At 37.3% G+C, this 24,637-nt stretch overlaps 1 protein-coding gene and 1 long non-coding RNA gene across 8 annotated transcripts in view; both read left to right on the top strand.

Moving 5' to 3' along the window:
- Positions 1–21,996, top strand: part of dab2ipa (DAB2 interacting protein a) — a 225,473-nt gene extending 203,477 nt beyond the window's left edge. For 6 of the 7 annotated variants that reach the window (XM_087264337.1, XM_087264339.1, XM_087264338.1 and 3 more), the window contains 5 exons: positions 60–951; positions 6,585–6,737; positions 12,247–12,449; positions 13,498–13,585; positions 14,474–21,996. In XM_087264337.1, coding sequence (XP_087120463.1) covers positions 60–951; positions 6,585–6,737; positions 12,247–12,449; positions 13,498–13,585; positions 14,474–14,641 — 1,504 coding nt within the window. In that variant the 3' untranslated portion in view covers positions 14,642–21,996. The remainder of the gene's footprint in view (positions 1–59; positions 952–6,584; positions 6,738–12,246; positions 12,450–13,497; positions 13,586–14,473) is intronic. The other variant, XM_087264343.1, reaches the window with a different exon arrangement.
- LOC147842590 (uncharacterized) lies at positions 7,063–9,014 on the top strand. Its single transcript, XR_015497743.1, has 2 exons — positions 7,063–8,931; positions 8,983–9,014. It is a non-coding gene; the product is annotated as an uncharacterized LOC147842590 (long non-coding RNA).
- Positions 21,997–24,637: the final 2,641 nt, after the last annotated feature.

Genomic DNA, 24,637 nt, shown 5'->3' with positions numbered 1-24,637 from the left:
ATTTGAATAATAAAAAAAACAGCTGTAATCTTCATTTTGTCCTGTTATCTTTTGGACAGGCTGGTGGATTTCACTCGACTGCCCTCGCCGACCCCCGAAAACAAGGACCTGTTCTTTGTCACAAGGAATTCTGTGATTCAGCCGTCACCCGCCCGCAGCTCCAGTTACTCCGAGGCCAACGAGCCAGATGTTCAGATCCCCAACGGTAGCAAGAGCTTGTCAATGGTGGACCTGCAGGACAGCCGTTCTCTAGAGAGCGCTGCCAACACCTCCTTCAGTGACCCCATCAACGACAGCCAGGCGTCTGCTGGCCAGAGCGCAGGAATGTGGACCACCCGCACCATAAAGGGCAACACGCCCAGTGGTCCAACCCTGAGGAGAGCAGGTCAGACCCCCACCACCCCGAGCACAGAGTCTGCCCCAGGAAGGTCCCAGCTGCTTGCCCCGCTCTCCTTCCAGAACCCTGTGTACCAGATGGCCGCCGGATTGCCTGTGTCACCCCGTGCAGTGGCCGATTCAGGATCTGAATGCCAGAGTTCCATCAGCAGCAATGCAGAGGAAGCAGCTACCGCGGGGCCAAAGCACCCGTTTATAAGCCAGTCCAGCACAGGAGCGAGCGGCGGAGGGGGCAGTAGTGGGGATGAATTTATTCAACGTCCTGGAGAGTTTACACGTCGACAGCTGTCACTTACAGAGACCCAACACCAGACCAATGTACCGCGGCAGAACAGTGCTGGCCCGCAGCGACGGATAGACCAACCACCTCCAGCCATTACAAGAGGCCGCACTCCACCAAACATGCTCAACACTGCTCCCTATCCACGGCCCTCCAGTGGAAGTATGATGTCATCGTCTCCTGACTGGCCCAGCAGCGGCACTAGACTGAGGCAACAGTCTTCGTCCTCCAAAGGGGACAGTCCAGAATCCAAGCAGCGCACACTACACAAACAAGTGAGTCCATTTGAACACTATTTTTCTAGTTTTCATAAATGTGTCTATTTCATTTTATTATTTAAAACTGAAGCCATAATGTTCCAAGTATGGTTGCTGTGACCTTGTGCAATGATGTCACTAGAAACGTTACCAATTAGATAGGGTTCTTGTTCACTAGTTAGCCCAATCAAGTAGGTATGACTGCAGCCTCCTGCAGACCTCTAGGTGGGAGGGACTTATGCTGCAATTAGGCAGGGTTTAGGGTTGGTGTAGATACCGCATAAACATTAATAAAACATAACAGGTCGCTGTTAGATTGGGTCTAGGGTTGGGTTTAGGGTTGGGGTAGGTGTAGACATTCATAAAACACAGTAGGTTGGACTCCATGTTATGTACAAGATAAATGAAAACTCCAGGAGGTGTGTTTAGCCCCCTTGGAGCTTAAGTCCCACCCACTTTGAGCTGACCAAACCATTTGAACCTGGCTCTGACCTCCATTTATACCCTTCTCGGCCCAATTACAAATACACATGTGACAATTAACTAAAAGCAAACGTGTTAGAAAAATAAACACTTTACACTTAAAGGTGCTGTATAAGTTTTTGACAATTCTAAAGCATAAAAATACCATAATATGTTTGCAAATATTTAAGAAACATGCCAATTGAACACTCTTGTTTATCTGAAAAACAATGCTGAAGTCAGATTTTCTGCTTTGAAAATGTGTTACGTGCCAGAATATCTGTCTTTGTTTTGGTTTTAACACATTTAACATAAGTAAAAGCACATGAGGTTTACCTGAGGTAAGCATTGCCAGTTTGCTGTTATTCAGCTGCAAGCCATTTCTAATATATCAATTTAAGGTGTTGGTTAGAACAAAAACTCTATCGCGTGCCGTTACTTTTATATAGAACATGACTTAAATCAGCCTTTAGGCTCGATTGTCAGACTCGCTTCTGGTGGTCCTCAATCTGACAACCAATGTTAGTTTTAATCCAGGAATGTAATGTAAGTTCAACCGCTGGGTGTCAAACTTACATAATACACATATAAACGTACTTCAGCATGTGAATTAAAATAAGTACTACCTAAAATTATCTAAATCGTTTATGGAAAAAGCTCATTTGAAAATGTATTTGTTACATTTGGACAATTTTTATGATCTGTGCTGCAGCCACCCACCAGGAAGCAATACAAATGTTTTGGCTTTATTTGGTATGGTTTATATCTTGATGAAAAGATCATGTCATATTTAATATGATATTTAATCATGTCATATTCATGTCAATTTAATTGTAATCATCAGAAATATAAATTTAGTGCAAATTTAAATCATCAACATTTAGTTGACCAAAACCCTTGTTGTTGATTTATGCAGATGTTGTGTTTCACTCACTTTATTCAGTCCCTATGTACCCAAATGATTTTAATTTGTATAAAACCAAATATTGTCTAAGAACTAAAAGCAACTGATAGCCATAATGGGATGGTGTTTTCAGTCATTTTGACTACACTTGTCATTTCTACACTATTTTGAGAAGCTTTTTAGAAAACAAGTATGTGTATAATCAAGAATTTGTTCCCTCATTTTAGTAGTTACTTGTGTTAGCCAGTAATCATTTTTGGGTATTTACACCTACCTAACTTTAAATAGTAAAAGTCCTTGACCCCAGTGAGCTACAAACAAAAATTAAGTATCATTGAAAAGAAGACACTTTGAATCCATCTAGAAAGTTTCATGCTAAAAAAAATATGAAAAGTTATATATTATGAAGTAATGAGAAAGAAAAACTGTAGTGTTTTTAATATTTGTTTTTTCATAAACAAACAAAGCCTAGTCTCTCATAAGTTTATATTTCAAATTTAATAAAGATAGCATGCAAAATAAGATTTCTGTAAAAGGTTTTCTGAGACTATATCGGTGTCCTACTTGTCCTCACCGCCAGAGGCATTTTTTTTTTCAAAAATGACCTTCCCAATATAAAACAGTAACAGTTGCTGAGTAATTTGGTCTACCTTCACAGTTCATATATCTTTGGAAAGAAGACACGTTAGGCTTTATTATCCAGCATCTAGATTTTATAATGTTCAAAACAAAAACAAAAAAAACCTATAGATTCTTAAGTAGTGTAAAAAACTTGCACAACTTATCCAGCAAGTTTTTACGCAGCAGATGCCCTTCCAGCTGCAACCCATCTCTGGTAAACATCCACACACACATTCACACACACACTCATACACTACGGACAATTTAGCCAACCCAATTCATCTGTACCGCATGTCTTTGGACTGTGGGGGAAACCGGAGCACCCTGAGGAAACCCACGCGAACGCAGGGAGAACATGCAAATTCCACACAGAAACACCAACGAAGCCGAGGCTCGACCCAGCGACCTTCTTGCTGTGAGGTGACAGCACTACCTACTGCGCCACTGCTTCGTCCAGATTTTATTATTTCATAAATATATGAAATTGGTCCTGGAGCAATACAGAAAAGTTATAAGTCAAAAGCCACACGTCTCCTGGGTATGTGTTTTATATTTTGATAGCAATATCATGCAAAATAAAATTTCGGACATAAAAACACAAAATAACTAATTGGAAAGTAGTTTCTATTCCAGATTTACAAATGCAATAGATTTACATTAATAATGGCCAGAAAGCCAATAGAAACGACATAACGAGGATGCAGGGCAAGCACTGCCCATGTTTTGCTCTCAGTTACTGCCTAATCAATGTTGTTACGGCTATAATCAAGAAAAAAAAACACTTTTCCAAGTTCCAAGATATGATCATTTTCCAAGATTTGGGATTGTGTTTTAAAGTCGATCACATTCTTTGTGTCTCACTAGATCCATGAGTTGCTGTATTCCCAGAACTCATTTAGAAACCACTAAATTAGCTAGCACTCGGCTGATATTCTTAAAACAACTTGGCACTTAGATCTCTTGGGGGTTAATGAGTCTTTCGGTGCATCGCTACAATCAAACAAGGCTCTTAGGTTAGGATGAACAAACGAAGCCCTCTTGCCGTCAGAGGCGAAAGGAATGAGCAGACAAGCAGAATTAATTGCAGGCTCTGCGCTAGTGATTAAATGACTCCTCGCATTGTCCAAACTGTTCCTTTGAAGTCTGCTGAATAAATCTTCATTAAAAATTGATCAAGCGTTTTTTTTTTCTTTCTTTTATTTTCCAGCAAGCGTTGTTGTCACCTTGAAAAGTTTTAAGGCACTTGTTTGTGTGCATGTTTTTGTGCACGATTGATTGCATACTATAGCTTTTACCAACCCAATTATGAAAAGGATGTGATGTTTTGTAAAAGTCAAAGAAGTGATCTATCTGTGATTTTGTTAATTCTCTTTAACTTTTTTAATGGAAAGTAAAAGTATAAAGACATGCTTTCCAAGGTTTTACTGACAAACTTTAATGTATTTTTCAAATATAAACTTATTTATGGTGGCAACACACTCCAAACAGAGGCAAAAAGAAGTGTAAAGGTTACAGAATATCCAGATTAATCCATTTTGAAACATTCCATGAGCAGATAAACTAGTAAAATGTGTAAGTTTCAAATTGAGCTCAAAATAGTGCATCTCAATCTTTGTAAACAAAGCTTGATCATATGTTATCATTTCTTTCGACAACTAATGTAAATGTATATGTACAGTAATATTGTGAAAAGATTCATGAAATCCAGTGAAATCTCTGCCTTTGTAGGGCAATGCTATGGTGCTGTGTTGAAGGGTATGACAATTATTAAATAAATTAAAATTATGTTATTAATTACTCACCCTCTTGTCATTTTAATCCCCTGAGAACACCTTCAGAATACAAATTAAGATATTTTAGTAGAAATCCCAGAAGTCTCTCATCCATATACAGCTCGAGATGCTCAAAGTTATGAACTTTGGAGGAACCAAAAACATTTCATGTGACTTCAGTGGTTCAACTCCATAATTTGACTTTAGTCAGCTCCAAGAACACTTTTGTGCAGTAAAAATAAACCCTGTTAAAATGACTTTGCATTAGGTAGGGGTGTGCAGTTACTATGGGAAATAAAATGCTTGTGTTGCATGGCTGACTCATGTTATACTGCTCATGAGTAAGAGAAGACAAAAATGAAGTTGTTTTTATGTTGTTGTTGTTGTTGTTTTTCTTTGGCACACTAAAGTATTCTTGGAGCCTCATATGAATACAATTGAACCACAGAGGTCATATGGAATGTTTTGACAATATTTAGTTTTTTTTCCGGACTTTGACCATCTCTAATCTTGGAGTCTATGGAGGATCAGAGAGCTTTTGTGTTTCATCTGAAAAAAAAAATCATGAAATGACATGAGGGTTAGTAAATAATATAAGATTATTCATTTTTCGATGAAAAAAATCCTTTAAATAAAGCCAAATGGGTTCAGCTAAACCGCTGTCACTGAACAGTCTGCCGCTCTATCAAGAAAGGCAGCCTGAATCTTTTTTTTTTTAAGGACAAAGCTACAGTATAGTACTGCATCCCAAATGACACACTATCCACTATCTACTCATGCAGTATATACTTATGTACTTACGCACTCAACAACATAGTACATGTATGTAGTGTCATCCCAAATGGAACACTAATGGGTTTTTTACTAAGTGGAAATTCAAAATGTTTCCCAGATGACGTTTGATGGTTGCCAAATTAGCGAAATAAATGATAAAACTACCAAATAATAGCTGCCATGAGTATAATCGCATTCACCATCGGGAGGCGCTATAATCACTCTCGTAGGAGAATTTTGCTTTCACAATCCAAAATAAATAATCAAGCATTAGCACCCGGTTGTTCCCCTTCCGTTACGTGAGCGAAGCTTGGTCGTTAAGTGCGTGAAGTGTCCAACATAACACTCTTCTATTTACCAATGAATAAGTGCATTATCCGGGTAATTAAAGTGCACTTATTATTTTTAGAGTTTGCAGTGTGAATGCACTACTTACACTATTTATTCTACAAAATGGTGTAGAAAAGTGCATAAGTGTGCAGTTTGGTGTGGGAATGGCCTAAAGCTAATCTGAGCTCTAGATGGTTAAAAACACAGAGGAAATGTGTAATAGGGACATTCTGGGGATTGGTTTAAGTTTCTACAGGGAAAAATTACATTTAGTTTTCAGTATCAATTCTAATCCAGATTTTAATGAGCAATAAATACCAAAACAATTGGTATCACCCTTAATGAAACTATATGGCTCATGAGGAAAATAGACTGATGAGCTGCTTAAGGTTCAAATGATTTGAAATTGGGCAACAGTTTAGCTTGTAAAACTTTAACGGAAGGTATTCTAAATTCTCTAACAATTAGGCATTGCGATTAAATTTAAAGTTGTTGTAACACTGTGTTGAACATATCTCTGTCCCAAACTTATTTGCAGTGTGCTCTAGCAATTATAATGAGAATGTCATACTTGGTACTTTTGTCAGTTATATAAAAGTTAAACAGAACAAAAAAACAAAAAAATCACATATATATATATATATATATTTTTTTTACAATGTACAAAATATTCTATCCTTTTTTCTTTTTTTTTTTTAGAAATGGGGCTGCAGATGCTAGCGTGGGCATATTAAGAGACAATAATGTGTGTGTGTGTGTGTGTGTGTGTTCAAATGAACTTTTATTAGGCTCCATCTCCTGTGAATCCCAATGCATTGGACCGCACAGCTGCTTGGCTGCTGAATATGAATGTGCAATATTTGGAGCAGGAGGGAATTGACCCAGATTCCAAACACCGGGAGGACTTCCCAAACAAGGAGGATCTCACACCCACTGAAAAGGTAATAATGAGACCTCATCCTGCGGTACGGCTGCACAAAAGCAGCAGTATGTGCAAAAATACAGCAGGCGCACTGTTTGTGTGTTCAAAACTAGCCTCCCATGGGCTCACAAGACAGGAAGTGCTAGCAGACAGTGATGATTTATTATAAATGACATAAGGGACTTTCAGTTTTTGTGGAAATGATTGAATATGATTGATTTTTTGCAGTGTTAGGCAGGTTACTTTAAAAGAGTAATTAGTTACAGAAACTAGTTACAGTTACAAACAGTAGCTGAGTTACATAATTATAAAAGTTACTAATTACCAGGCAAAGTAAAGATTACATTACTTAAAAAAAAATCTAATATGTCAAATGACTATAAAATAAATATAAAACATTGTACAATAATCTAAACTATTTTAATGTTGTAAAGTAGCGCTCATTGTTCCAGTTTGCAAAAGCTACCTTTGAACTTGTTGGATTTGCCATCGTTCTTATTCCTGGTCACTGGTGTGTGCCACAGTCTGTGCATGTGCTTGTGTGTGAATGCCCACACTACTCTGCCTCTGATTGGCAAACAATAGAAATGTACTCTATCTGAGCCAATCATCACGTTCTCAATTACACCACGTTCACAGACATGCCAATCATCATCTCTGGTAAGTTATGTGTCCCGCCTCAGCCCCTAACACACACACCCCAGAGAAAGCGAGTTCCTATGGCTGAAAGAGACGCTGCTCTTTTTTGATTCAGTGATTGATTCACTGATTGATTCAGTGTTTTCAATTATAGTAACGCACATTTTATTGTAAAAGCAATGGTGTTGTAACAGGGGAAACAATTCATTTGATTACTCGTTACTGAAAAAGATATTGCTGTTAGTAACTCCATGTATTTATACCGCTGATATTCCCATCCCTGAATTTTAGTGATGTCACATTTCTGACCTAATTTTAATGAAATTATTTTTGTTAAATATTATTTAAATATTATTTTGTCAAATAAATTAGCACATATGTATAAAAACCATCAAACGTAATAGGAAATATAAAGATTTTTTTCTGTTCTCTTTATTCATAATAATTCAAGATTAAGATTAAGACTAAAGTTTTTTTACTAAGCGGAAATTCAAACCATTTTCCTGTTGACGTTTGCCAAATCAGTGAAATAAATGACCAGACTATCAAATAGCTGCCATGAGTAGAACCGCATTCACCATCAGTAGGCGCTATAATCACTTTCGTAGGAGAATTTTGCTTTTACCATCCAAAATAAATAAAGTTATCCAACATATGCGCCCGATAACTCCGACCCTTCTGCTATGTGAGCAAACCTGCAGTCGTTGAGTGCGTGAAGTGTTCATCATTACACAATTCATTGAATGAGTGGATACTACACTACTCACACTATTTATAATACAAAACTGCGTAGAATTGTGCGAAGTATGCGATTTGATTTTGGACATACTAATTCTAATTTCAAATACTATTCTGGATAGATAGTGTGCGAATTGGGGCGCAGCACAAATATCATTGTGAGCTTTGGGCCGAAGGTAAATACACCAAACTATATTACAGTTGTCATGGGTAATTTCCTAGTTTATTAAATAATATTTCAAAATTAATAGAAAATATCTCTATAAAATGGTATTAACTTTTAAAATGATAATCTTATGCTTTAAAGAAAATCTTTAAAGCATCCTCATCATTCTCCTTCTCTTCTCAGATGATATGGCGGGACAAATCAAAGGTTCCCATGGGCCAACTTTGGCCTGTGGGCCATAGTTTGGGCATCTCTGGTCTTGCACTAAAGAAATAAAGGAATCATCATGATTTTTTTCCCCCTGTTCTAGCACTCAGACATGTGGAAATTTTCAGCTCAGATCTCGATGCTTAGTCATGGCATCATGTCTTAAACTGAAACGAGGACTCTGAATGTCAGACCTCAGACAGCTTGATGTTGTTCGGAGAGTAATGAAATTCTAAAGGACTTTAGATAAAGTTGACTTTTGATCTCTGTAGTGCTGTAATTTAGGCAGACAGGTTCACATCACTGCACTGCAGTGGCTGGCTTACACTCGTCTGTCGTCTCTTTAATGAATAATGAACCGATGGAGTGTGCCGAACACGTACATCCACACACACTCAACCCTTCACAGATAAACCTTGCTGCATCTGTGCTGCTTCAAGATGTTAATGTAAGTGATGCTGTAGTGGTTCATGGTATAATCTAAAGGGAACAGAGTTTATTGTTAATACTGAAGTTGGTGAAAAATGTATAATATTAAAAAATAAACACACAAAGAAAGCCAGGCTTATTATGTTGGGTCTTTTCATATTTAAAAAGCAGTCAGTTTCTGTATCTGTATTTCCAGGACTCAAGATAGAAAAAAGTTCCCTAAAAGTTTTCTTCTTTTCAGAGAGAGATGCATAAAATATTTCTGCACTCTCTTAGTTTTCATATAGCCTAAAACAAAAATACAGTAAAAAATATGTGTTAAAATATAAGGCTGATTGATTAATCTAAAAGTAATCAAATCTTAAGTCTATGGATGGAATGTCTTTACCTAGTTTTCAATGTTATTACTGGGCTTCAAATATTCGTCCTATACTTCACTGGCTTTACGAAGATCTTGGGGCTGATGCTTTAGCCATCGAGTCTACCTTATGCTTGCCCTCATCCCTAGCAGCCTTAGTTTATGCTCCTCTTTCCTTCCCTCATGACAAATTCACAAAACTTTTTAGCTGGAAAGATCCACACTTAAATTTTGAAAACAAATTAGATGTTATTTTGGTTGGCAAATCCTATCTCCAAAACCTCCCATTCATTCTAATCCGGTTTTTATCTTATCAATAATTGATAAATCATTTGCGTCTTGGCATACTAAAGGTGTTAAGGAAATAAATGACTTGTACCATGAGGGAATTTTCTCCTTATTTTAGCAGGTATGTGAAAAGTTTAATATTCCACACAACAGCTTATTGTACAGCAAAAATGTTCCCTCAGTTTCCGGCATCGCCTCCTAGCTCCTCATTTGATAATTTACTGGAGAAGCCAACAATTTGGAAAGGGATAACATCATCATTCTACTATAAAATTATGGCACCAACTGATACATCCCATTACCAAATAAACTCTGTGTGGGAAGACCATCTGGGAATTACAATTTCAGATGAGGACCGGGAATCAGTCTTTTGCAGAATTCACACGTGCACTGTCTGTGCAAGACATGGACTTCTGCAGTGCAAAATTGTGCATCATGTACACTAGATAAACCTAAAGCTCTCAAAGCACTTTCAGCATATACAGTGGGTGACACTTTAAAATGGCGGGCTTTGTACCGGCGCCGCTCTTAAGGAGTAAGAACTGAAATATAACAGTATAACAGAAATATACAGTAGCTGTAAATACTCTACTAGTAATTGAACATGAAACAATAAAACAAAGCATTATAATTCCTTCGTTAATCATAAAAAATGTTAAATTATTAACAAGCTTTATTACCATTGTAAAGTTGTTAAGTGAAATGAGGATTCATTTTGGAAAGTAAAATTAAAGAAATAGAAGACAACTGTACTAAAAGTACAAACATGCATACAAATAAGTAGGCCTAAATAACTAAATAAATAATATAATCCTGCCTGTAATCACTGTAATTCCATTTCAGCCACTTATGCGCATGTGTTTTAGGCTACGTTTACACTGCAGCCAATGTGGCCTGAATCAGATTTTTTGCCCACATGTGACTCAGGTAATGACTAGATTTATGAGTTTAGATTTGTGTCACTACCGTATGTAGTATTAAATCAAATACTTCTTTTCAGATAATCTGATGTTTTGCAATGCGGCCACAGTGTGACCACGGTTTTGTCAGATTTCATGTAACTTTTACATAATCTTTGAGCGACATGCGTCATCATTCTGTGCTGCAAACATCATCTACTCAGCAGCATAGTAGAATGGCACACAGGCCAATTACTTTACCACAGAATTTTGATGGCAAAACTGGTTAACGATAGGGGCACGGGTTGATGGCGAAGCCAAAGAGAGGTGTTGCGGATAGGGGATCTGTGTGCAAAGGAAAGGCACTTTTGAAATTTTAAGGATGAACTTTCTCTCCAAGAGAAAAAAAGTGCTCAAACCCACCTTCTGCACGTGCCTGTTGTTTATAGTGAAATAAAATGAAATAACTCTGCAAACAGAGATAACCAACTCCGCCTTCACAGTTCAGTCTGCGACTGCTTATTAACCCTTGATGAGTTCACTACACTGGTGCTCAGTAAGAAACGCACCGCGGTCATCATAAATCACAAATGATCAGTGTTTTCAATCACAAGAGACTTATTTAAGGTTTCAATTGGCGAAATACACATTAGTAGTCGCAGAACAACCCTTTACAGGTCATGAAATACACCACGGTTGTCTGTGAAATGGGCAATAATCATATTAAGCATAATCTGACATCGTGCTTCTCACAGTATACACATTGTGTGCATAATTAGACATTTTGTGTAATCCGTAATTGTACCTTTGCGCATGGGGGTCAGTTTAGAAACAAGATCTGTTCACACTGCAAATCTGATATTTGCCACATAATAACAACATTGTGAACAGCTATGTAAAATAATCAGATCTAAGAAAAAAATCTGATTTGAGCACTAAGCCTCGACCGTAGCCGCTGTCTTGTATAAAGCTTAACTGCTTTTAAAGCACTATTTTTCTCCAATCCTCAAGATGGCGCCGAGCTTGGCCACCGTGTTGCGAGCTCCCAGCAATCCTAAGCTTTTCACTTATTCTAGCACACGTGCTGCTGATGATGTGACAATAAAAGTGATTTTAAAACTATATTTGTTTTATCTGTTTTTTTTATTTTTTTTATTTTTTATTTTTTTTGGGGGGGGGGGTATCTATTTTCCCTTGCCCACTGATTGTCATATAATCTTACATAGATACAGTTTTATTGCATAGCTTTTATCATCACTCCACAAGCAGATTCGCGCTACCTCACTGATTTTGATCCTGTCCCTAAAAATTATTTTAAACCCGGAAGATGAAATTAAACACGCAACACACACAAATCTGTTAATATTTAAAAAAATAATTACTCCAGGGTGTCTTGAAAATGTAAATGCTCTTGTAAATGCATTTTTTTTAAGTTAAAACATTAGTAAACTAAAGTAAATTTTGCATGTAGACAGACCTTGCACTGGTTTCAACTTGGTACATCACTGTTAGAGAAACCGCATTGTGAGCACCGTGCTTTACTGTCTGAGCTACCAGATTGCCCCAAAGTGCATGAAAAATTAATCTTTGAAGCATTCGCTAGCACCTGCTAGATATACTTCATACAGCTTTCCTGGATTTTCCAGGCTTAGCAGACAGATACGAGATGATTAGCAGGCTGTATTCATGTAATATGCATGTCAAACCACAGCCGTACACATCGCACAAGTCTCTCCGTACACAGCTTTTGTTGCCCCTGTAATCCAGCTATTAGACTTCTTCATTTTCTCCTTTTCTTCTTCAGTATCAGCATGAGATAGCCGTCCTGCAGGAGAAGCTGCGTATTTCTGCCAAGAAGCTGGAGGAGTATGAATCTCGTATGAAGAGTCAAGACGACCAAACGCAGAAGATGCTCCTGGAGTACCAGGCCCGGCTGGAGGACACGGAGGAGAGACTACGCAAACAGCAGGACGACAAAGAGCTGCAAATGAAGAGCATCATCACCAGGTGAACATCTGTAGAGAAAATTCATTTCAAGTTTATTTGTATTAATTAATTAACAATAATTATTGTGCCAAAGCAGCTTTATAAAAGGAGCAAATTTTTGCGTTATAATCAAATTCAGTAAAAATTAAGGTTATTGGTTATCGTAACTTTATTAGTTACTAATATCTTAACTAATTAACCAGTAACTAATAGTTTTTAACAGTTAAAGTTATATACACTCACCGGCCACTTTATTAGGTACACCTGCCTAACTGCTTATTAACGCAAATTTCGCAGTGTACCCATCTTCTGATGGCTACTTCCAGCAGGATAACATGCCATGTCATTAAGCGTGAATCATTTCAGACTAGTTTCTTGAACATGACAATGAGTTCACTGTACTGAAATGGCCTCCACAGTCACCAGAACTCAATCCAGTAGAGCACATTAGGGATGTGGTGGAACGGGAGATTCGCATTATGGATGCGCAGCTGCCAAATCTGCTGCAACTGTGTGATACTATCATGTCAATATGGACCAAAATCTCTGAGGAATGTTTCCAGTACATTGTTGAATCTATGGCACGAAGGATTAAGGCAGTTCTGAAGGCAAAAGTGGGTACTATTAAGGTGTACCTAATAAAGTGGTGAGTGTAAACATAGTTAACCTGCATTTATAGAGTATAAAGGTAATGTCGATGTATACATGATCAATGGAGTGTATTTGTGTATTAAGTGTTGTCCATCAAAGGAGAAACAGAAAAGTTTGAAGATCCTTCTGGAAATTGATAGACTGTAGGTTCGAAATGGTGCTTTACAGATTTATAGACATTATTTGATAGCGCTACACATTTAATATTAATAATATTCCAAATTTTGCCTTCTAAGAGATGGTACAAGATTGCTAACACAATTTAGCCATGAGAGGTAAGATAACTAGGGTGCAAAAGTTACTTTACAAATAGATTACATTCTGATTTACATTTTCTATGGGTTTTGGTTAGTATTATGTTATAGACAGCTCAAGTAGCTTCTAAAGCATGAAGATGTATATCTATTTTTTGTTTCAGGTTGATGTCGGTCGAAGAGGAGCTGAAGAAAGATCACTCAGACATGCAGGCCATCGTAGACTCCAAACAGAAGATCATCGAAGCCCAGGTGAATCCAAAATCTTGTATATAGATTTATAAATTGTATTCAAAATAAAACCTATTGTTTAATATATACATTTTATTAAGTAATTTTTAAAACACATTTTTAAATTAAAATATTAATCAAATAAATGAATGTATTAGTTACAAAATATGTTATACTCTGTGTATGTTACAAATCAGATACATTATTTCTAGGTTAATAATCAGATTTGTTACATTCAACATGTTGGTTTGCAGCAAAAAATAAAAATTCTAGAGACCTTTTGGATGATTTTCAAATCCGACTTGAGTGCTGCTGTCATTAATGCAATACTGCCGCATACTAAACACTAAGAAATCAATGCGCTCTTTTTACTGAAGTTGTTTTGCCGATAATTTAATTTAATGGACAGTTTTCTATTAAATAAGAAACAAGCATCTATTCATCTAACAGTCTCGGTTGCCTGTGTGAATATTTTGCAAGGTCACAGCGCCCTCTTGTGTTGAGTTTATATTTCAGCATATTGTGAGCGGTTTAATGGTGTTAATGTATTTGAAAGTTTAATGATGATTGCCAGTGTCCTCCGGGGACAATCAGTGTCTCTCGTAAACAGTTTTATGAGTATAAAAACCACCCACTGTGGATTTGCTTCAGCACTCATCCAAATCATTAAAGACTTTCTTAACATCATAGATTTATTTTATAAAGACAAAGCCATCGCCGTGTGAATTTTAATTCCAACTCTGTGAATTCAGCTTATGGGTTGTAGACGGTGTAATTAATCTTTAATGATTCCGAGCCAGTCACCTCGTGTCCATTGCCGAGCAGAAAGACTTTAATTAAACATTAAATATCATGCACTGTTAATCACCTTCTCCTATCTGACCTCCATTAATGGTCAATTCCCAACAGGAGAAGAGAATCGCATCCCTGGATGCCGCCAACGCCCGGCTAATGAGCGCTCTGTCTCAGTTGAAGGATCGTTACAGCATGCAAACCAGGAATGGCATCTCTCCGACAAACCCCACCAAGCTGCAGATCACGGAAAACGGAGAGTTTCGGAATAGCAGCAACTGCTAGCATGGACACAAACACGGGCCTACGGGTCTAGTGACGGACAAGGGCTATGGGTAACTCTCACAATATGGAAGGAAAAAAAGAAACGGCACTCTGGCATTGTTAAACTGACCTGGTATTAAGTCGGAAATAAGTTGGTGTGTCGTTTTAGAGTTGCACAATGTTACATGGTTGATTTTTCACTCAGTGTATAAAGGCTATGGTGTCTTTTAGATGATTAGCCTGACGGATGTCTAATGAAATACTCCCATGATGCTTCTTTGGTAGCCCTTGTCACAAGCAGTGACTAGGGGTGTGTTCACACTTGCAGTTTGGTCCAGATTAAAACAGAAAAGGCTTTTATGCTGGTATTCACACTCATTTTAAATGGGTCATGAACTACTTTTTGGTTTTCTCATTAGAACATTATAGATCACATCCTTCATATGTGTTTTCATAAATAGATCTTGGTTAAAAATGCATAGATACTGAGTACATATCAAATGATCTGTATTAACAGTCAAAGTAATAGCAAACGTATTTAAAACAGTTACACTTGTGTGGTGCAACATTACTGACAGATCTAATATAGTTGCCACAACATCGTCATATTTCGAGTATTTCCGAAATCCAGCGTCAAATTGTGCCTTGTCTGCAAACAAATTGGCAAACAAAGTTCTTAAATGTCCCGTGAAGTGCTTTGAAAAGTGCATTTTTATTTCATGTCGAAACTTAAAGAGAGGGCGGGACATAGTGTAGCCCCTCCCCTTTAAAAAACAGCCAAAAGTGTTTTGCTTTTTCACCGCTCTTTCAGTCAGAGTAGTTGAGCTCAATTAAATGAGAAGCATCTTGAAGAGGGCGTGCATGTCAGATACTAGAGAGCATTTTATTGGTCAAATATGTGAGTAAAACAGTTGATCCATTTAGGCGGAAATGACAAACTGCAAGCTTCATGTGGTAAATTCATGCTTTATATCTTCTAAACACGAATTTCCTCACTGTTTTGGTGCGCACTAGCTTATAGATGTCCTAAAAACGAACAATACTGATACTAACATCTAAAAAACGTTATTTTCATTTCATGGGACTATTAAAGAGGTGATCTGAAACTTAAATAATAATACAATTCATCCACTCTTTCCTAATGTTGGGATGAGAAGACAGAGCATCTTGTTGTCTTCTGAGCATCTTTATAGTTTGGTCGTTTAATTCAACAGTGTGAATCGTGGGCGGAGCTAACCTGGCTGTGATGTAGAAGTGGGTGTTGATCATCTGCTGTGGAGGCGGGGTTTAGCCACACTATTACACAGCCTGTTATTTTAGCAGACTCGCTTCAGATTGAGTTCAGACTGCATGATTTTAGTTCTGATTTTGAATCGCTAACAGGTTTTTAGAAATTGCAGACAAACATCTGAAATCACAGGCAAGTCGGTGCTCGTTCACGTGAGCAACAATCACACAGTGTAAACTATCAAAGATGCAATCTGAGAGAATCGGTGATGAGTTGTTGACACTCGTCAGATATTTGGCATGATAAATATCTAGAGCTTTCTGCAATTAAAAATCATGCCATGTGAAATTTGTTCTGATTGAAAATGACATCAGCGATTACCTACAACCAATGAAAGAGCAGCATCCACTAGTATGGGTATCAGCAGGCCAGCGGGAGGCAGGGGGAGAAGTTAAAAGGGCTTCTATTCGGTTTATTTGGACCCAAGAAATTGAGAAAAACTAGTGTAAATTTGGCAGGAGCACCCGTGTCTGTTGAACGTGTCATCTGAGCAATACCACAACCTGGTCAAAATAAAAAAAGTTTAAGAGAAATTACCTTCAGGTGAGCAAAATAAGTAAATATTCTACCCCACTAAAGGCTTCTTTCTCATTATATAGATAAAAACACAAGATATATTATGTGACTGCTTGTTGTTTCCATGTCATTGCTCGTGTGTGTTTGGTTATGAGATGTAGTTTCCGGACTGAGACAAAGTTGCCGGCGATTCTCCTATATTGTAAAGTTATGCAGTTTGAAGCCCCCTGTCACCGATCCATTCTACTGAGTAAACACAGCACTGACAACTACCCTAGATAGTCATTCAGTGTGAAAACATCTGATACGTGACTACTTTAAAAATCGTGCAGTCTGAACTCGACATTGAGTTGAGAATTCAAGAAGAGCTTCTAAAATGCATACAGAAGTCAAAACAGCACAAGGAATTCCTCCATCACACACACACACACACACACACACACACACACACACACACACACACACACACAGGCATATATTTGCTGCTGGAATACAGTATATGTCTATAATGCCTTTATTGACATATAGCCAATATAGCTCCTTTGTTTAGAAAAAAAAAACGGTATGCTTGTACAGTACATCCCTTATTTGGATCTTGTGACATCACAGTCAACTTTTGGTTTGCCCCTGGAGGGCCGTTGTCCTTCATATTTTAGTTCCAACCCCAATTAAACAAACCTAAATCAGCTAATCAAACTCTTTCTAGGTATACAAAAACTTTACGGCAGGTGTGTTGAAGGAAGTTGGAGCTAAACTGTGCAGGACACAAAAGTTTGAACACCCCTGGTTCAGCCCCACGTCATGATTTTGCCAAATACGATGTGATCCTGGATTAACATTTATGTCAATCCTGGAACATCTTTTTTGTTGGAAAATGTAATCCATGGCTATCCCTACCTCTAAACCCAACCACAACTGTAAACTATTCCCAAAATTAGAGGGGAATAATAATTGAATAACAATCATGTAGAAGTGCTTAAACTTAACCGTAAGCTTAAGCTTAACATAAACTGTATCCCTTAATTTTGATTGGCTGATTGGAATGTTGTTCCAGGATCATCATAGATGTTAATTCAGGAACATGTCCTACTTGGTGAAATCAGGTTGTCGTTGTTTCGCCTTTGGTTTGTGTTGTATTCATACTTCAGTCGAATCCCATCAGAGTTTGAAGTGAAACGAGACATTTACAGTGTTTTCGGTCTGCTTGTTTGGTTCAAATGTCACCAATCACATCTAAGTTTCTTTTAATGGACCCCAAGCCTGCCAAGTGTGAACACACCCTAAATTCTGCATCATCCATAGATTTGAACTTGGCATATAAGCCTTTTGATTGGACTCCGCATGATAGTTCTGCTCATGTATGTAATGATTTGATAAAACACTATTTTCAGCTTTTTTTATTGTACATTTCATCACCCTTTTTTGTCGCTTGCGTCACTCCAGGACGGCAGTAGCACAAAGAGCTCGCTTTTTTTGTAAGAGAAACATTGCGTTTGGTTGCATACTTTTTTTGTATGTTCATAACATTTTCGTCTATGAATAAGGTGCAATCCTTATTAATGTATATAGTTTTTTATGGGCTTTTCAGAGAAAAGAGATTTTTCTTTTGTTTTGCTTTTTTTCGTACAGTGTGTATTTCCCGTGCTGAGTTCTGCTGTACTTTATGTAGAAGAAGAACAACATAAGCTGATTGTACATTCAGGTGCTGCTTCTAGACAGAGCAAAGACAACGACACACACTTTAACCCTCTGCAAATGCTCACAATCAACGCTGTGGATACAAAAAATCCTCATACTGCTTGCTGTGGCCAGTATTAGACTCCATACCCAACATGATACCTTCAGTACAATCAATGTCTGTCCTCCTACGATGTCTTTTCTTCCACTCTATGCACTTTCTATAGCATTAGAATGGACCCTTTAACCAAAACCTGCTTCTGTGGACTTGTTATAAAGGCTATTCAGAGCAGCAAGTACAAAGCATATAGCATTCGGCACTTGGACTGGATGACAGATGATGTGTGAGGGGTACGTGGCTGATTTTTTTTTTTTGCTTAAAGGTTGTGATGTTTTGTGCTCTTCAAAAGCATCAAACGAACCGCGAGTGAGTGGAGCACGGCAATAGTTGCGTCAGCTCTGCATGAAGAGCCTATGAAGGTTTGCTCCATTATCAGACGAGCCTGATTTAGCTTCACTCAACTTTATTCAAATCAGGTTCACCGAGAGGAGATCCAGAAGACTGTCAGAGTTTCTTTTTGTCGAAAGATTCACATCAGTTTTATTTGGGACTGAAATTTTAGAGGGCAAATCACTTTTCTGTGTATGAATCTAACATTGAACGTCTTAATTTTTCAGAATACTTGGTTTTCACTGTTTGTTTGTTTTTGTTTTTTTGTTTGTTTGTTTTGAGAGAGAGAAAGAATGCTCTGTTTGTCGTTTGGAGTTGATTTCTTTTAATATATATTTTAAGTTATGTTCAGCTAATTTATTTATTCAACTTTATTTGTCGCAACCCCAGATTGGAGAGTACTTAATGAAGTTTGGACGGCGAATGTGTCAAGCATTTAAAAAGATGTTAAGGTCAACCTGAAATGAAAGTTGCAACAGTCAGTTTATCCTCTCTATTATTAGAATTAGCTGAGTGAATTGAGTCCTCGTACAATTGGGTGTGCAATACTGGTCATCTGTAATAAGTGAAGTAAACTAAACAAATTTCAAGAGGACTACGTGCTTATGATTGACCACAGCTGGTCCCCTATGGCTAAATACGATTCACCATTTAGACGATTACTAAAGCTGTGGTCACACTGGACTTTTCTCCCTATAGACCTCCATTCATACTGTTACGATTTAATAAGTTGTCTTGGGGGAGTAAACGTAACATTTAGAATATTCGATTATTATTGAAGTAAATGGGTGGAAAATACACAAGGACACAAGTTTAGCAATTTATTTATTTATTCCTCTATGAGGAAAAGAGGGATAAAGCCAACAAAATAAAGGCATATGTGTGTGCTTTGTACAATGCATAAAAAAAGCAAACAGAAATATAATCAAACCAAAAGTTTCTGGGGAAAAGGATATAGAGTGGTGCCAAAGCAAAGAACTAAAAAACAAAAACAAAAGCCACCTAAACAAGAATACAAGATCCCCCTTAACTTACTAATGAAAATCAAAATGTGAAAAAGAAACCAAAATCTTTAGCGTATGCGACGCCAATAACATAAACTCCCTGAAATAATAAAAAAAATACAAAAAGTGGCTCTCAACCACTTACCTAGTGTTTCTGAACAATATAAATACCTACAGGTAAAGTGTATGTTGCGGGACTTAGTAACCTATTTCGTTTTCCCCAAAAAGGAATGATAAACTCTTTAACCATATTAAATTAATTTACATTTGTGTGCAATTATTCAGAGACACGGAACAAAAACACAAAGCATAATCAGAGCGAGCGTACACAACACAAACCAACACACACACACCCAAAGCACTCTGTCAAACAAGGCGTGCCGGTCAAATTTAAAGTCCGGGGAACGAAGCCCAGCTAGTCCATGAGGAAACGCCCTAATGAGGAGTGACAGGCTCGGGATCCAATCAGCAGGTACCTGGGAGAGAAAATAGCGGAACAAAAGGTGATAGGGCGAGACAGAGCGAATGACAGACAAGGAGAGGGACAGTGAGGGGAGACAAGGACAAGCACAAAAATACAAACTCCCACGTACCGTAATGCAAACGCACGCGAAACACAAGCTTATGCGTCAAGTTTCGCAGATGGCTACTTTGGAAAGTTCAAGCTTGGTGAGCTCTGACCTGCGAAATTGCATCATTTGACTGCGTGTGACCCATCGAGGATCAAAACATGAGCTCTCTGTTCAGGGTTTTTAAATATAGAGCAATCACTCACTTTTTTTAATGTCTAATCATCTTGTTTAATCCCGCCCCTTTACGCAGCACCATACAACCAAACTTCGCATGCTCAAACTCTAATGTGACCGCAGCTTAACTCACAATAACTAACCAGAGATTCTTACCTCAGTTTTCATCGTATTGAAGAACATTCCCTCCCACCGCTACTCCTCTCTCCTATTTCTAGATTGGGTGACACGGCGGCCCAGTAAGTCCTCACAGCAAGAATGTCACAGGTTAAAGTCCTTACTGGGCCAGTTGACATTTCTGTGTGGAGTTTGCATGTTCTCCCTGTGCTCGCGTGGGTTTCCCCTGGGTTCTCTGGTTTCCTCCCGCTGTCTAAAAACATTTGACACAAGTACATTGACCATACCAAATTGACACCATAGATGAGCGCTTAGTAAGTAGTCTATCTCTCTGTAGCTATCCATTTAACCTGTCAATAGCCATAAATAAGTCAGGGGAGTTCTCAAGATCTACCTGAGCTCAAACTCCCCTTTCGCCCTGCTAACGGGAGGGAGCCCAGAGCTTGAGGATCTTATAAGCTCAGAGCTTTCTCCCGGGACTGCATGCCAAACACACGTCATAATCAATCATCAGCTAAGTGTGAACGCTTGAATATCATAATTGTTGTCAATATCAATGCCGTGTGAGCTAGTGTGTAGACTAAATACTAGTGTCACTATTCCATAAAAATAAGAACTGATCACTTTGATTTCATGTTGACTTTAAGAGTTGAGATGGGTTTTTTTATGTTTAAAATATTAACCAATGGAGTGAGGTTGTGGGAGGAACTGTCTTTATTTGGCCAATGGCATTCAAGAAAGCTGTTTGAAAACACTCATTATTTTTGCAACTGCAGTGTGAGTAAATGTTTTGGAGGCAGAATTTGTCCATTGCAATAGGAATCCATGCAATAAGACATTTTGTTTGCAGGCGAATTACTTCACGGCGCAAATTTCACCATAGATTTAGGTTTTGACTGATAAAAATCAACTTCATTAAACTGCTGACCTTTCTTTCCTGCAGAAAATACAGTAATGTGGCCACACATTTTTTCTAATTTATTGAATTACATCGTAAACAAGCTAATGAAACATGTCTAGAGTACCTGTCCCATTTCTGAAGGCAATAGTTGGGCACACTAATACACTTTAAAATGTTTTTCCTCCATTAATACATAAACTGAAAGTCAAAGGGCTGCTGTTTAGTACTTGGTTTTAAAGGAAGATGACTTTTCCCCTCTTTGGCATGATTATATATATATACAACATAAGTAAATTCTCCATGTTTTCTGCTTTACCTCTTCATCTTTTGTATGTATCTTTCAGAGCTACGTTGACAGTTTTGCCACGTGTACATACACAGACAGAAGACACCAATATATAAGTCATTTGTGTTGGAAAAATGTTCTGTGCAATTCATGTACAATTGCCTCTAGAATTATGAAAGTTTTATTTAGCTATTTTAAGGTTCTGACTTTGTTAGTTTTACTGTACAGTCCAAGAAAAATACTGTTGTTGAGAAAAAAAAGCTATATTGTTTCACCTGTGTAAAGTTAAGTAAATGCTATGGACAGAATGTATATATCCATGTAGAACGCCATTGTCAAGATGGGTGCACTTCGACGAGTGCCATTCAAAATAAAAGCTAAATATTTGTCCATGAGTGTCACCTGTATGGTCTTTCTTAAAGAAAAGCTTTCTTAAAGAAAAACAATTCTCCCAATTAATTTCTACAGCTTCCGAGAATCCAAAAAGAGCCACATATTGATAAATAATGTTATGATAGCTGTTTTAACATTAAGTTATGTGTGAATTGCCTCTTGTTACAGTTATAAAATAGTTTAGTAACAAGTAGGAAATGTTCATGTGCCAATGACCACATAGAAATGGTCTATAGTGTTATTGCTGCTTAAAACAGATGTATTATAAAAGTTGTTACCATTCATTTTAGTGTGTGTTTGTTAAAAATATCTCAAATGTAACTAATTTTAAGGCCGTAGTGCCATCTAGTGGTCTTTAAGTGCAAGTGCATGATTTGATTTATACAAAGCAGAGGTGTTAACATTGATCAAATGTTTTGATTTAGTTATTGTATCATTCATGATGTACATCAAAACAACAACAACAACAAAACATATTAATTAGATTAGCATTTTTCTGAAAGATATACCCCTGCTGAAGGTAGCCAAAAAGTGAGGTAAGTTTGGGTTTGGCCAGTGTGCGAATATTATAGGCTACGTTGACGATTTAAATTGCATCTAATTTATAAATAAAATTTTTACATTTTCAGTGTTTTGAGGAATTCAAGCAAACATTGCAATGACGTCAAGACTGTCGGTTTGAAGTTTTGTCGAAGATTTTATTGGTGAGTCAGAGATTTACATTAATCGAAACTAGGGAACACACCAGAGGTCACTAGAGAAAGGTAATATCTAACGTTTGAAATTTTGAGGATTTGTTCAGATCAAACTCGTGTTTAATGTCATTATTACGGTCATTGCTGCTTCAGAAGCCAAACAAAATCGGCTTCAACTATCAGATATTGGAAACGAACGACCCATGTCAGCTTTTCTGTTCATAACACGTGGTCATATTGCCATTTAAAGTAAAGTGATCACAGTTGCCATCACTCACTTCTTAAAACTGGTCAAATGCGTTTAAAACTAACTTACTCAACGACGCAGCCATTTGTTTACACACGTTTTGTGGAAAAGTGTAAGTAACATTAACAGTAAATGTTTTGAATTTATGCATAAAGTTGGACCGACTAACGTCAGTTGTTTAGTTAGAATTTACAGGTTTTTCCTATCAGTGTTGTATATTACACAGGCCTGTTGCCAGCCTGGTGAAAGTGGTGGCTCTTTTTGCAGTCACACTTCATTTAATATGTAACCATGAGGTTTAAATAGGGCATTTTTGTCTCATCTTAAGCGCTATTTTTAGCTGAATTAGCTTTTCAGATGTCATTTATTAACCAAATAACAAACAGGCCAGCACATTCAGCTTTTTTTAGAATTTGGTCAATTGCATGAAAAAAAAATTGAACATAATAATAATGTAGAGCTTGACGATTTTCTAGCATCTCTTGTAAAAAGGTACATTCGAAACTTCATGGAAAACAACTTTTCAGCCAAATTAGTATTCAAATTAATTTTATGGATGGCTTTTGGTGCTTTACAGTATTTTATTGGTTATTGATTGATTATTTCATTTTTGTTTCAAGAATAAGGTCCAAGATTTAGAATAAAAGTTACTTGTAATATATTTTCTCTATTTAAAACCAATACAGTAGTGAAAATGAATTAACTTACGTCAGATTGTATGTTTTCTTGCACAGCTGGATGTTAGACGCAGGGAAAAAAAATAGCATGCATTGGCCAAAATTGTTTAGCTGAAGTCACACTGAAGCAACAGCCAATAGAGGTTTCCATTTGGACTTAAAGCCTTTTTCAATGGGTTATTTTTTACTATTTATGATGGCATAGCAGTCAAAATAAGACAAACGAGCTCATGTAAAGAACAAATTCTGGACCTTTGTCAGTGCGGGGTGAGCCTTTCTAACCACCCAACCCCCTATGGCTACGGGCCTGTTATAACTTTTGCTAGAAGTGATTTTAATTATTTAAAAAATAGGTTAAACCTACTAGTTTGAAGGATATTGTGAAATATAAAGATTTAATATGGCAATTAATTAATATGTTTGGGCTGCCCTGATCCATAAATGGTGTTTAATCAAGTGATCCTCTTTCTAAATATGCCTCAACATTTTTGGTATCAACTGTTAAATATTTTTGCTCGAATTTATTTTAGTTGAACAGCATATTTTTATGTGCAAAGAATAGGAAATAATTTAACTGCTTTACACTTTTATTATGTCGATATGTTTAAAACCTTATACTTTGCTGCTCTGGGGTAAACATAGGAAATTAATGTTGATAAGAATGACAATGTTTTTTTTACATTAAATCAGGGCTCGAAATTGTGACCGTTTTGGTCGCATATGTGCCTGAAATTTTTTTCTGTGCAACCTCAAAATATATTTTGGAGCATTTTTGCAAGTGCATAACATTTTTCACTGCAAAATGTTCACTGGATGCGCACATTTAGGAAACAGTAACTCATAATGCATCTTTGCACCTAATAACGTGAAATTTTAACATTGACTGAATGATTGGCACACTGCTCTAGAACTGAACGCAAATGGATTGGTTGATATCAGCTGTCAATCATTCAGTCAATGCTATCCACGTTTAGGTGACGGGGGCTACAGCCGCAAAACTTTAAAGCGCTGAAGATGAG

The sequence above is a fragment of the Danio rerio genome, chromosome 8, assembly GCF_052040795.2.
Source record: "Danio rerio strain M-AB ecotype USA chromosome 8, GRCz13ab, whole genome shotgun sequence".
Classification (NCBI taxonomy): Eukaryota; Metazoa; Chordata; class Actinopteri; order Cypriniformes; family Danionidae; genus Danio; species Danio rerio.
The sequence above is the reverse complement of the archived record's forward strand: the minus strand, read 5'-3'. Positions and strand labels throughout refer to the sequence as shown.